Source organism: Chroicocephalus ridibundus, chromosome 1, assembly GCF_963924245.1.
Source record: "Chroicocephalus ridibundus chromosome 1, bChrRid1.1, whole genome shotgun sequence".
In the NCBI taxonomy this organism is placed as follows: domain Eukaryota; kingdom Metazoa; phylum Chordata; class Aves; order Charadriiformes; family Laridae; genus Chroicocephalus; species Chroicocephalus ridibundus.
This window is the reverse complement of record NC_086284.1, coordinates 204,496,416-204,510,694: the sequence shown is the minus strand read 5'-3', so window position 1 is coordinate 204,510,694 and position 14,279 is coordinate 204,496,416. Positions and strand designations below refer to the sequence as shown.

At 49.1% G+C, this 14,279-nt stretch overlaps 1 protein-coding gene across 1 annotated transcript in view; it reads right to left on the bottom strand.

The window, feature by feature from the left end:
* The window catches only part of LAMB1 (laminin subunit beta 1), a 46,852-nt gene that overhangs the window by 10,515 nt on the left and 22,058 nt on the right, over window positions 1-14,279 (bottom strand). Inside the window, exons 18-24 of the mRNA XM_063323413.1 lie at window positions 14,075-14,218; window positions 13,748-13,979; window positions 13,103-13,266; window positions 12,479-12,703; window positions 11,429-11,646; window positions 11,222-11,318; window positions 1,084-1,453 (exon numbers count right to left, since the gene is read on the bottom strand). Coding sequence (XP_063179483.1) covers window positions 1,084-1,453; window positions 11,222-11,318; window positions 11,429-11,646; window positions 12,479-12,703; window positions 13,103-13,266; window positions 13,748-13,979; window positions 14,075-14,218 — 1,450 coding nt within the window. The remainder of the gene's footprint in view (window positions 1-1,083; window positions 1,454-11,221; window positions 11,319-11,428; window positions 11,647-12,478; window positions 12,704-13,102; window positions 13,267-13,747; window positions 13,980-14,074; window positions 14,219-14,279) is intronic.

Here is a 14,279-nt window from a genome sequence, read left to right as displayed (position 1 = left end):
AGGCAAGTGTATGTTACACATCAATGCTGCTGCGGAACAGAAGTGGGCATGGGAAGCTATTCCTATCCATGGTGATCTCGCCAATCCCAGTGTTTCCTCATTCTGAAAGAATCAGGCAGTACTTAAGCTCTGTGATCAATTTACAGCTCTCTCAATAGCCCAACAGCCTGCTGTTTTCCAGGAGTCCTTCAAAGCTTAGTACTTCTATACACCAGAGAGGAGCAAGAACACATACGTATATACTTATGATGGGGAAAAGCAGCTCCTCAGCTGCTCTGACCTCTCTCAGTACACAGAGAGTCCAAACGCAGCAGCAACCCCCAGCTCTCCAGCTGGAGAGGGGGAGCTCCAGGGGCACAAGCGTATCCCTAATTGAGACATTTGTGCTTTAATCCTCACCCCTTTGCTTTGTGCAGTCCCCTTCACAATGCACAAGTAAGCTCAAGCAGTTGCACACAGGGCTAGAAAGCATCCGTAATCCTACTCGATGTTAAACTGCTCCATCTCCAAAAGCACAAACTACCATCCTTTGTATGCTTAACCCTAAACCAAAACACAAGGCTCCTACCCCGAGAAAAATGGAAACAATCCTTGCTACAAAGCTGGTGCTTCCCCCCGACATGCTCAGAGTGCAGAAAGGAGACCAAGTTTCCAACTCATCAGCTACACACGGAAATCCAGGAATTTAATCTCTCCCCTCTTCATTCTCTCACATAATAGCAGTGTTTGTCCTTTGCCCCGGGGGGAGTGCAAGGCAAGCGTGAGTGGCTCTGCAGTAATTAGCTGCCTGGTATGAAATGGGAGCAGGACAAGCCCTGCCCAGAGCATGGTAGCTGTGATGCTCCTACTTTTCCCAGCTAGGTTTCCGCTCATGGGACAGATGCTCCCTGCTGGCGCTGAGCACGGCGAGGTCCTCCACCAGCAGCACCAGGAGCCCCAGCGTACCTGATCCAGCTGCAGGAGCCGAGCCATGATGTCCTCAACTCAGTGTAGGGGCATCAGTCATCTAAGTAAATCCCAGCTTGCTGGCGCTCCCTCTCCTTCCCATGCTAGACTTATCTACATAACTGCAAACGTACTCACTCTGCTTCATCAAAGAGATTTCCGATGTTCTTCAGGGGCTCGGCAGCTGGGTTTTGAGCAATGATGGTTTTAATTTCACTGAGCTTCTCCTCCAGGGTGCTGAGTGTCTGCTGGTATGGGCCAGTGACTCCAGTGATTTTGAGGGCATTAGCCCTATCCAGGAACTGCTGGGTCCTATTAGACAGCTCACTGATGATCACATCCCAGAGGGCAAAGCACTGGTGGCATGGCACGCAGTCAGGGAAGAAGCCTGAGTAGCCCCGGGAGCACTTGTCGCAGCGCGGCCCTTCCACCCCTTCATTGCAGATACACTGCCCAGTGGTGCGGTCACATTGCGGGGTCTGGATGCCATGAGGGTTGCAATCACAAGCTGGAAGGAGAAAAAGGCACGTGTAAAGGCTACGGGGAGGGAAATGAGGTTGACACTAGCAGGGAGACAAAAAAAAACTAAAAAAAATCAACCAGCTGTAATGAGGTAGGAAAATGAGTATTGAAGTGGTCTGTGTCTGAATTACAATCAGCTAATTGTGGATGTCTCTGCTTGGGTATGGGGGAACCAGGGCTGAGTGTGAAAGGGGAGAGAGACAAGGAAATAACTCTAGGGGACACCAGGATTTGCACATCTTAGAAGGAGCACAATAACGGAGGAAGGATGGACACTTCTTGCAATGTTTGGATGTCAATTTGATAGCAATTGAAGACAAAGACCACAGTTTCACTCCTACAATGAAAAGTAAGTAGAATAAGGCTTTCCATGTGGGAAAAAAAACAACAGGCAGGCACACAGCAGAGGGCTTTAAGAGCAAAACTTAAGTGAAATAGAAAAAGCGAACAAGGAACAACCATTTACTGTCTCTTGCAGCACAGGAGTAGGGGTCAACTGAAGAATCCAGCAGATCAAAAATCAACCACCCTCTCCTGCACCTCCCATAAACAGCACAATAAAAGCTGATCACACAACACTTAGTTAAGTGGCAGAGCTCCCTGCCACAAAACACTGCGGGTGCTAAAAGTTGAGGTGGCTTCAAAGAAGCACGTAACAAGTTTATGGAGTAACAGGCCTTGAGAGATCTTCTATGCAGAGATACAGGGTCTGGCTCAGGACGTGCTCCTGCCACAGATGGTGGGAAAACAGTCACAACAGCCTCGAGGAGCCTCGACCGGGGCTGACGTTTTTGGCATACAGAAAATGGAAAAAAATCAGGCAGTGAAAAGTAGAACAGAACAAAGAATGTGGTCATGGGCATCCCTGTCTGAGGGAGAAGAGAGCAGTCTTCTCCAATACAGCTGCTAACGATGAAGAGCCTACACACTGCTTGTCACCCTCAAGTGGGAATGAGGATAGTTAACAGATTATTTAGGTTTTTTAATTTTTCATACTTTGAGCACCAACTCAGGAGTTAGTATTCACACCCTCCTGAAAGGGACTTTCATTCTTATTTTATTTTTATAACTGAACACCTACCTGTCTTTATATGCTAGTCAGGTTAAGACCCAGGGGCTCCAGGTGGCTGCCAAATGGGAGTGATAAGGTTTGGGCAACGCCCTTTTTTAACAAGCTTTTAGAATAAAGATGCATTTCTTTGGCACTAACTGGCCATTAAGAGAAGTTACTCAGCTTACTGATGCAAGGTCATTTCTAAAAGTACAGACACACAATATTGTACACAATAACGCTATCAGAAGAAGCATTTCCATGCAACGGGGCTGCTACTTGACCTCTCCGCCTCCTTAATTACGCAGGCAGCAGCAGCAGCAGAGGAAATTACCAACCTGCAAAGCTTTTAATAAAGGGATGGCAGCAAAGAACAAAAAGAGAGGCCTTGACAATAGGCAGGTCATCTACCTACCATTGTGGCAGAGTCCACACGAAGCAGGTCAAGCATGCATTCCTTGAACAGGAAAAGGACTGAGCTACCTGATAAAAGCCTTCACTTACACATCCATTTACCAGGCATCCTGGAAGGAGGTTAATGGCTCAAAAAGGTCCATAAATCAATTCACATACCCCAAGCACATGGCCCCTTGGAAAAAGGGCAGAACACAAAGCTGTTTTCAAGATTATACATTGTTTGCTTCAATGCCAAAACACAGTGGTGGTCTTCAGTTCAAAAGTTACACAAAGAGCCTCAGCAGAACAAATCGCTCCTCGACAAAATGACGTTCTTGTACAATGTGAATATGATAGGCAAGAGACAAAAATAACTTCTGCTGCCTGCACAATTGAGCAAAATGGTCCTTTGTTCTTTGAATTATACCCTGACACAAGAGATTGTTTTTACTTTACATCGAAAGTGCTTAAGTAGTCAACTCGCCATGGAATATGTTCCCTGCAGGCAAACGTCGAGTTCCTGTTTGAAGGAGGTCAGTTAACCCTTCTGTCAACTAATAAGGCCCTCGGTATAATGATGAATTGTCCAAATTCCTCTGCATAGAAAGAGGCTACACAGCATGTGGTTTTTCTCAAAGATCCTGAGATCTGATCAAGTTACATGAATACTTGCTGCTGGCAAATCAGATCACTATATTTACTTGTGGATTTAAAAAGCTTAAAGTGAAAAAAGAATACCCATGTTGGTAATTCTACTCCTGAATACCTGCATGTTCAGGAAAGGCAGATGACATGGCTTTAGTAGCATTTACATGGTAATGTGGATTCCAAAATCTTTGGAGCCAGAAAACGCTGGGGAAGGGGAGAAGGGAATTTAAGCACTAACTCATTTTCAAAGTGAAAACCCAAACTCCGTGGCTGCCAACTGGGAGATGATAAAGAGCAAAAAAGTAATTTATTCTAAATGCAGCACAACAGTTGTAAGAATCATCACATTTCTAGAATTCTACAAAACTTCCAAACTGAGCTTTGTGGGACCCACAAGAAAATGGTACAAGGCAGCTAGAAACATTACTGTGGGTTGTTTATCTGGTTTCGGACTCTCTATCAAGCCCAGAAGCAGGCAGTGCTGGCTCTGCATTACTTTAGTAGTGTGAATCCAACATCTATAAAATGGCTTTCAAAAGGGCCAGTTTCACACTTGCTTTTTCTTTTCTTTATGATCTTCCAAAGTCATTAACCACGCACAGGACCACACCAGCTTTCAAACCAAAACGTAAAACTGAAGATAATTTTATCTCTATTTTTAAGTAAAATCATATAGCCTAAAGGAAAACAAGAAAAAGCCTCCCTAAGAACAGGAATAAGAAGATTCCAGTAGATTCTATTTTTTTCCATTTTGAAAATTTGGGAGGCGTGTCTACATGTTATTAGTATGGTCTCTCTAGCTACAGCCCTCGGACAACTGCTTACTGTGGCACTGACTGAAACATTTCTAAAATTCTCACAAAAGTATCACTGCTCCTCTTACAGTTCACATCCTGTGAGCAAACCTTTCATCTCACAACTGACATGTGCATGCCAGTTTTTGGTTACACGTGATCTTGTTTTTTAGAGTCTAGATGACCTGAGCCAAGCACTTCAGCTACAGTTGAAATAATCTCTGTTCCTCTCTAGAGTCAGCCTCTGAGCGCTTCTATGAGATGCTGGGTTCCAATTTATGGATGCACCATTAACAACTAAATTCGGCCATCCAGAAACCCACAGAAACTGCTCTTCTGCCCTCCAAGGCCATGTGGAGCAGGATCTCCACCACCTCCAACACCTTTAGTGGAGGAGTCTTGTATCCTGTGCCCTGGCCAACACCAATAGGCTATTTCATGCCCTGGCACATCCAAGGACCTTGCAGAGAGCACCTTCCCTTTACAGCATGGTGGGAATCAAACCCTTAACTGACTTCAGCTGTGGTGACTTCCCAACAGGAGGTAAGCAAGCCCAGGACAAGACCATATAAAGTCTTCTAGGTAGCAAGGAGCACCTTTAACACCATGGGCCACCAGGCAAATAGCTCAGTGCACAGGTTTTACTTCTTTGCCTCAGGCAACACTACTTACCAAGCACCTGCTGGCTTCAGTCTCTGTAGGATTTCAATGCACAACTTTGTCCTAAAGTGACAAAAAGGAAATTTTGTCCTAAAGGGACAGAAGCACAATGACAGTGAAAGGAAAGGAGAACCTTCTAGCTGGCGTGGACTGGAAAAGGCTAGCACAGGACTGCAAATAGCTCATGGAAGAATAACCATGTGCCCATCATTACAGTTACACATCCATCACTCATGATAGTAGGTGCACATCCACCGAAAGGATTCACGTGCCCTTTGATTATCACCGCCAATGAGCTGGGATGTGAAAACAGGAGATGCCCTGATTCCCATCACCTGCTAGAAACAGAGCAAACACCGTGCCAGAATGATCCAACATACCATGCCCAGCATTGATTTTGGCCAAAGTACCCCAGCATCACATCTAGCCACAGTACAGTTCTTGCTCCTCTACCACCTCATTTTGTTTATGTCCAACTATTCCTATGGCCACCATGTGAGCCAACTTCTGTGCAGTCCCATGCTAATGATGCTCTCTGTTACAGCAGTTTGGCTTGTGATGTACTTACTGAGGCTAATGCAAACATGATCTTCAAAGTATAGTATGGCTCTGGAGATTTTGGCTCTAACCAGCGCACTCCTAAGTCTGACGTAACACTTGAGTAGCTATACCACATGTAATTTTAGCATATGGCCTGGTTTATTTAATTTTCCCTAAGAAGAACAAGAAGTATGCAGGCACATCTAGGGATGCAGAAGCGTTTCTGATATTATCCAGTAGCTAGTGATGGCTTTATACTCCACTTAACATAGTATTTGTGGAATAGGGAAAGACATAAAAGTCCTGTAAGATCTTTTTAAATGCCTTACCTACGCTTACATGGCTAGAAATTAGAAACAGTCATTCATTTTGCACTGTAAACCCACACAGATGCTGAGTTTACTGCGAGACATTTAGATGCCTTAACCAGTTTGGGTTGGAAACGGCCTTCAAGACAAATGGTTGATTATTCTCCCTTCACACGGAGGAGTGGACGAAGGCCAGGGAGAAGGGCTGCAAGTTAACACGGTCTGGGCCGCTTGCTTCTAAGATCAGTTAGACAGGGATCAAACCTGTCCCTGGGTAAGCAGAACAGAACACTGCAGTACCTCCCATGGAAAATACAGCAGAGGAAAATAAGCTTTTTGAAATCATTGGTCAAAGATCTGACGGTTTTCAAAAGAGCATTTACTACATTAAACAATAGGTTTCTGTTTCGAAATGTCATTTTGGAACCGGGTGTATTGTTTTCTTTTAATTGAGTGTTTAACTCAATCAGACATTCTTCTGTGGCATACTCTGACTTAAGTGAAATCACATTTTTGACAGGAACATTTTCTAGCCAAATTCTTCAGTCAAGATCTGCTGATTAGCAACTTATGACTAGAAAAGCTTGTAGCCGCATCTATTCACAAACGCATGTGCACACATGTGCAGGCACACAAAGAGTATCAAGTAATTTTTATACCACCTTGATCAATGCATTTATCCTTCAGTAACGTTTTTTTCCTGATCTTAAAGATAAAAGTAACACTCATACAAGTTTATTGAATGCAAGCTTGTAGAAACCTAAGAGGAGAAATCCCAAAGTAGTAAATGACTATCTCAAGTGCTTTGCTTCAAGCTCACAAGGATCTATGAACCACTTTGTCTTTCACTTACTCTGAGAGCTCTGCTACCTTTCCCTCTGATTTTAAATATTTAGAACTCACTTCCACTTGAGACACTGCAATTTAGTATGTGACATATTTGCCTATCACTTAAACTAAGGTGTGTCAGAGCAGTTGATACTACAGCTGAGATGGTGTAACGGATACTGAAAGGTCTGCATGAAGATCAGTCTCAGTGCTTAATGCCTTTATTGCAGGATGCCAGGAACAAGCGAGTGCCACGCATCATCCTACACAGAACAGAAACCATTTTTGCAGAAATATTTTCCTTACTGCTTGAGATTGGGAATGGAGAACATCAAATGTTTAACTCCTCCACAGCAAAAAAACAAAGGGTTTGTTCAAACACGATTTCCTGGCATCGTTTCCTGGTGGTAGTGAGGCACTATGATGATAAAACCATTCAGCAATTTGTAAGGTTTGACGTTTTGCAGAGCTAGCAAATTTCTGCTGAATAATCAGCTATTGATTCAAATTACCCTGTAAGGATATTGCTAACTCCTCAGCGTTATGATTTTCAGTACGACTGTTAAGATAAGATCCCAGCCTAGAATTACTAGAGTTGTGCTGCATTTTAACATGCTAGCAGATCTTGCCAAAAGGGCAATTTTCTGGAAACAATCAATGTACATTATAATATTTTAAGAACACAGGTCAACTGAAATTATGAAACTCAAAGTAAAAATTATACTTCCTTTAGCGTAGAATTTCTCTGACTTCCTTTAGACACTTATCACAGAAGGAGAAGAAACATCTGCTAACCCTTCTCTTTGCACCATAAACACCTCCTATAAAAGCAGCCTACGCGACTAGTTTAAGACCCAGGTGTTAAATTAAGGTAACAAAGCCTATTCTTAAATGGCAATGGAATAATTTTCAGTGAACAGATGCTTTGGCACCAGGTACATAACAAAGATTAAAAACTGAGAAAAACAACTTTCTGCCAACGTCTGCAATGAGTATTTGATAAGAACATGACTTTTTTTTCATCTTAGTTCAACTAGATTCTGTGTTTTACAATAGGGCTTGATACTGAAGTCCAGCACAGAAAAATATTGACAAAGGTATGCTTCTTCTAAAGGGGAGATAGATAGATAGCAATACAACCTAATTTTCAATCTCATACAGTGCCTTTTAAAATGCACTCTGTTCTGTTTCTTCAATTGAAACAGTAATAATAAGTAAAACTGTCTGCTTTATATTATATGAAACACATAAACTTCAAATATCTACCGTGCAAGAGCATTGTTTGAGCTGCCTCTGCACTCACACCGTATCTCAGAGGCTTCCTGGGAGCCTCCTGCCAGCAGTGTGCTTTGCGGGCTGAAGTCTGCGCCGAGCTCAGCGTGCCGAGTCCTGCACTTTGGTTGCCAGGCTTTGGAAAAGCTCCAGCAGAGTGCCTGGGAGACTTGAGTGTGATGAAATTTGTAATTCTATCATTTACTACCTTAGCAAGGATTTTTATGCACATGCACACGTTCACGTGCAGGCTTGTATAGAGCTGCATACAGCTGGTAGCTGAAGCAACAGCCAGAAGAGTCCTGCAAAGGGGCTGGCGCTGACCCCCGAGCAGATGATGCTCCCTGCACGGCTCCTGCTCACTGTAACCCTCACAGGGACCTGCACGAGGCCAAGAGAGACACGCTGGGCTTTTCCCCATCCTCTAGGCCTCTCCTTGTGCTTGTTTCAGGCATTATGTTAAATGAAATGAGGAACTGCTTTTTAAAGCATGGGGTAAACAGTCTCCAAAGAGCCAGTCCTACAAACTCTCTGCGGTGTGTATTCCCCGATGAACATTTGTGGGTGGTGGGAGCGTACCCAGTACCAAGGGGTCAAGATGCTGCCCAAACGTAGGCAGCTACCTAAGCTTGCCCCAGCAGCCTGGTCCCAGTGTGATCACTGGGGACGTGCAAAGAGGAGACATCAGATGATGCTTTCTCTCCACCACAGGAAGCACAGACTGCAAACCAAAGCACCTAGACCAGGTGCAAAAACCTGTCTCCCCCAGCTTCTGCTTCAGCATCTCTGATCTTACCAAGATTTCTACAAAACAAGTCACAGGCAGCAGCCTGCAATGGTCACCGCCACTGGTAGGGACAGTGGGGAAGCGTGCCCTGGAGTCTGGTTTCCAACGAAGCATGCTGGGACCCCAGGGCCACATTCCACAGCTCGGTGCTGCCCCAAGTGCCTGGGAACCTGTTGGGGCCTGCAGCCCCTGGCCTGTCTTAGATGGGCCATTTTGTACATCTCCACGTAGCTGTGTCCAGAGGTTATTTGCAGGTACTTGTGTTCACATGACCTGACTTTTGGCTTTTTAGTAATTAAAAAATTTGTAAAGGGTGTCACAGCAACGTGGGAAGAACAGTCCACACATCTCAGCAGGAGCTTGTGTCTCTTGGTGCCAACAGCCTGAAGACCTCTTGCGAAGAGATCACACATTACTGTCCCTTGAGTGATGCACCCTGTGATTTCCAACCTTGAGCAGAAGCCACTTGCCCTGGCCAGTGGGGAATCCCACCCTGGAGCTGTCAGGACTGACGTCCAGACCTCTGCATCAGCTCAGTGCCCGCAGTGAAGACCGTCTGTCCATAATCACACAGGTCCGAGCTCTTGCTGCTCCTCATCCAGATCAGTTTGTATTTTCTTCCTGAATGCAGCACAAAATGTGGCCATATTGGCTGTCTGGGCCAGCGTGAGCATTCCACCGAGGGCAGGTGGCAAACACCATGGCCAGGAGTCCATGTGCCCCCTGCAGCTGGAGCCAACATCTTTGCGGTGAACCCCTGTCTCAGTTCCAGCTTCACCTTGGCCACAGGCCATATTTAAGCTATTTTCCAGGGACATTGTTCTGCAGCTCCTTAAATGGCAGTTTTCCAGTGCGCCTGCAAACCGCTTACCGCTGAGAGCTGTTACCTGCCCACGCAGCAGCTGCGCATCTGCCAGCCTGAATATCACCCCTCCGCTTGTTGGGAGGGCTGAGGAGTCGCTTCTCTCCCTGCTGAGGAAGGATGGGAGATGGGGCGGGAGGTGCTGACCCCACCATGCCAGGGAGACTCAGCAACGCCATGGGGCTGGATGTGCTGCACGAGTGAGCATGCACTTGGAGCCCATCTGGGGCAGCTCAGCCCTGGACACCGGCTCTCCCCACCTCCACAGAAACCTCCTCTCGGATGCAATCCTGAAGGAAAATCTGCATTTCCACCTGAGCGAGTCTCCCGTGTCACTTGGGGGCAGAAGGGGTGGGCGGGTTGGAAGGAGAGCAGAGAGTTTGCATGGTAAAAGCAGGCTCTGCAGAATATATCCTCTCTTTACTTCAGAAACGTTAAAAAGCAGGCTTTCTCGTGCTCAAAAGGCAGCAGGAACTCCATGAAAGACCAGAAATGCTGGTATGCTGCAAAATCCTGCTGATAAGGTCTGCAGATGGACTCCATCAATAAACCCTGATGGAGACAGCTGATACCAAGAGACAATCCCTGCCCCGGAGCCAGCAGGGTCAGCGCCCCTCACCACGCCAGAACACACACAGCCTCCCCGAACGCCTGCCTCACCCCCTGAGAAACCCAATATGTACTTAGGAACTGGGACAATTCCCCAGTCCTTTCATCTGCTGCATTAACCAAGTAGCTGTGACCTCCCTATCTGGTTAGATAATGCGCTCTAAGGTATCTCTATTGTAAGGGATTTATTAAAGACCACAGCAAGCACATTCCTCCCTGCAGGAAAAAATACCTTAATCTACTGCAAACCCTCCTGGCAAAGGCTCCTATTTGAACAGATCAGAGATACAAGTTTGTTCTGGTCTGGACAGTGTTTGAAGTTTCTTTCCCAGCTAATGAACAGGCTTGTTTATAATGAAAGGACAGAGAGCATCCAGTTTTCTAAACAAGCAACTTCATAGCTGTCTGTTTTGCGGGATGTAGCTATGGCTAACCCGCTCCATGGTCTCCGCTCACTCCTTTATTTTCATCTGAAATATAAGGAAAGTCTCCTACTAAAGAAAAAAAAAACCAAACTATTTCTTCAGGCCCAGTCTCCCTAACAAGACACAAGGAGATAGTGGTCTTCCACTACGTTCAATCAAAAGGCAAAGGAAACTGGTTTCCAGACCAATTCTCAAACCCGAACACTTGCAATACAGTTTCTTACCACGCTGGCTTACCTGACAGAATTGCAACCTAACGGTTAAATAAGTTAGTTTCCAAACAGAGGTTTGTTGCTAAATATGGGTCTGACAAGAAAGAAAATAAACCAGGCTGGCGCTGGGCTGGGCTCCTGCTGCGTCTGCTGTCCCTGGAGGCACCAAAACCCTGGGGGCAGACCCCGCCATGCCCTCCTCCCTCATTTCCCAGGCTCGTGTGGGCACTGGCGGGGGTCACCGAAGGGCTGCTCCCAGCAGGGGTGTCCCAGCACACCGGCAGGTGATGGCATGCCCAGCCACTAGCCAACAGGTCATTTCCAAAAGGAGCAGGTGGAGCAGGCGCTGGGGCTGGACTCACCTCGGCACTCCACGCTTGGGTCGCCCCAGAAGAGCTCCTGGCACTCCCGGCAGGTCCGGCCTCCGAATCCCGGCATGCACTGGCACTGCCCCGTGAACTGCCAACAAAAAAACCCACAACCCGACAAGAGAGGTGACCACCTCAGCAGCTGGGCCCCGGGCCGGTGCGGAAGCCGAGCCGCCGCAGCACGCCCCGCGCTCCCCTCACCTCGTTGCAGGCGGGCCCGAGGGCGCGCATGGGGTGGCAGTCGCACTGCTCGCAGCCGGCGCCGCCGGCCAGACGCCACGTGTGTGGGGCGCAGCGGTCGCAGGTCTGCCCCACCACGTTGGGGAGGCACCGGCACTGCCCCGTGGCTGCCTCGCACCGGCAGCTCTCCGAGCCCTCGCAGTCCTCCCGCACGGTGCCCAGGTAGTTGCAGACGCACTCTGTGAGGGAAAGCACGGCGCCCCGATGTCAGCCTGCCCTCTCGTTACCAGGCTGTTTAGCCTCCAGGTCCCCACAGGAGTGGGCACACAGGGGCACATCCCAATGCCCATGGCCAGGCCTGGCCGACCCAACGCTGAAGGACACCCAGCCCTGCTTAAGAGCCATCCCCATGTCCCCGGCCGGACACCTCTACAGCTTCTGCCCCAGCACACAGGAGGCGACACGAGCCCCTCATTCCGGCAGTCTAGCCTTCCTCCTCCTTTCCTCCCTCTGTACGCAACCAAAGCCCAAGCCTGCCCGGCTCCTGTCAGCTAGCTACAGTGGCGGATCTGCTTGGAGCGGCTGATGGCATGTCAAGCAGAGCAGGGCTCCGCTCACCCACCCAGCGACCCGTCTGCCCTGCCTGGCTGCGTCCAGCACCGAGGGAGAGGAGGATCTGCCTCCCCACCGCCTGGTTCAGCTCCCAGCTCCCTCCTGCTGCCCAGCCACAGCTACAGGAACGCTGGTGTAAAGAAAAGCCAAACCCTGCCATCCACCATCTCTGGAGAAGAAGTAAACAAAGACAGCTAACAAGATGGCAAGAAACACCCCTCCCCCAAAACCCCCGTCCCTTCAGCGCATGTAAATGCTGTCCCTGCTCTCCCCATTAAATGTAAAGGACTCCTCTCCCGGCCAGGAACCCTGCTGAGCTGCAGAGCAGCTGCATGCAGCTCCAGCTGGAGGTAATTAAGTTTCCCCTCCACTCCAAACACTCCCAGGTAAATCAAAAAGAGCTCAGGCGGCCCCATGACATGGCTGGTGGAGGGATTGCAGTTGTGTTTCCCCACTCACTTCTGCAGTCCTGCTGCAGGGCGCTCCCATAGTAGCCCTGTTTGCAGAGGTGGCAGTTTTCACCCTCCGTGTGATACAGGCACTTCATGCACATTCCCGTCTTCTTGTCGCAGGCCTCCGGGTCAGTGGTGTCGATGTTGTTGTTGCACTGGCATGGCTGGCAGGCGCCGCCAACCTCGTCGGGGCTCCCAAAGAAGCCAGACGCACATTCATCACATCGACTGCCTGTTTGAACAAACAGGCACGGTGGGAATTACCATCACAGCTCGCTAGCGTGCAGCCCCGTAAATGGCAAGACTGAGGCAAGACAATAAAGGCCATTAATGGGGGGGTGTTAACTGGATCATGCTCAAAGCAACAGAGGTGGTGGCAGCTTGGTCCGGTCCTATCCACCTCTGACCACCACCAGTCATCCCTCGCCATGATGCCGGGGATGAGGTTCACGGTGGTGCTGGCATCACGTGCACAAGCTGCTCTGCCCTGGCACCTTCCAAGTGCTGCCAACCTTCAGCAGCAACACATGGATGCTGGTGCTGTGGTCACATCCCACAACCCATATGAACATACGCCTTCTCACTGGGAGGTTCAACCCAGCCAGCCCCCCTCCATGCATCTGCCAAGTACCTATGTATCCCACGCTACAGACACACACGACTTGCAGCGTGACCGGATCCTGGTAACAGCCGCTGGCAAACTGGCGTCCACTCTCAGGGCCATCAGGGCAAGGGCAGGGGCGGCAGTGGTCACCTGATCCCAGGACGGGGTCTCCGTAGTAGCCAGCCTGGCACCTGCGTGATGGGGTACATGGCATGCAGGGGACCGCAGGCAAACGGACTGAAGCCTTGTTATAACTACAGCCAGGTTTTCAACCACCAGGAAGAATCAAAGCACAGAAATGTCCTTACAGCTATCCTGTGCTACTCGCACTCCAAGCAGTTGTGCCCACAGAGACAAATTTGTCTGGCTTACATCAGTCTAAGAGCAGGAGACCCAAAGCAGATGTCTCTCAGGAGACTGGCAATGGAGAAAGCCTCTCTGAAACCCCCCCACAACACAATCTTGGACATTTGGGCAGGTGCTGCTGGGAGCCACAGGCAGGGAAGAGGGGGCCCTCATTCCCATCCTCCTCCAGGATCACTAGCGCTGCTCTGGCTTCCACGATCCAGGGACTTTCCCCATGGATTCACACCCACCTGAGCACCAGTGCCTGAGGGGAACGGCTGCTGTGCCCATCCTGCTGGGGGGAAGGAGAGGGGGCACGCACTGTACCTCTCGCAGTTGTGCCCTGCCGTGTGGTCCCGGCAGCTCAGGCACTCCCCGGTGTAGGGGCTGCAGTCGTCGGCGTGGCCGTTGCAGTGGCAGGGCTGGCAGCTGGGGAAGCCCCAGAAGCCGGGCAGGCAGCGGTCGCACTGCCGCCCATACACCCCAGGGAAGCAGTGGCACTGGCCCGTCTCTGCATCGCAGAAGGCGTTGTAAGAGCCTCGGACATGGCACTCACACGCTGCAACGAGAAGGGGAGAGGGCCTGCGTTACCCGGCAAGCCCTAAACGCAGGGCCCCGACCGCAGCACAGCCCAGAGCCAAGGGTTTAACATACGTCGGCATCCACTTGGCCCGAATCCAAAGGTGCCAGGGGCACATCTGTCACACTGTCTTCCAACAACGTTGGGACGACACTGGCACTGTCCTCCGCTGGGATCACACACCGAACTCAGGGAACCCTGGGGGTCACACTGGCACGCTGAGTGGAGAAAAGCATCAGGGGGAATGAGTACCACCGTGCAGGACATGAACCGCCTGCC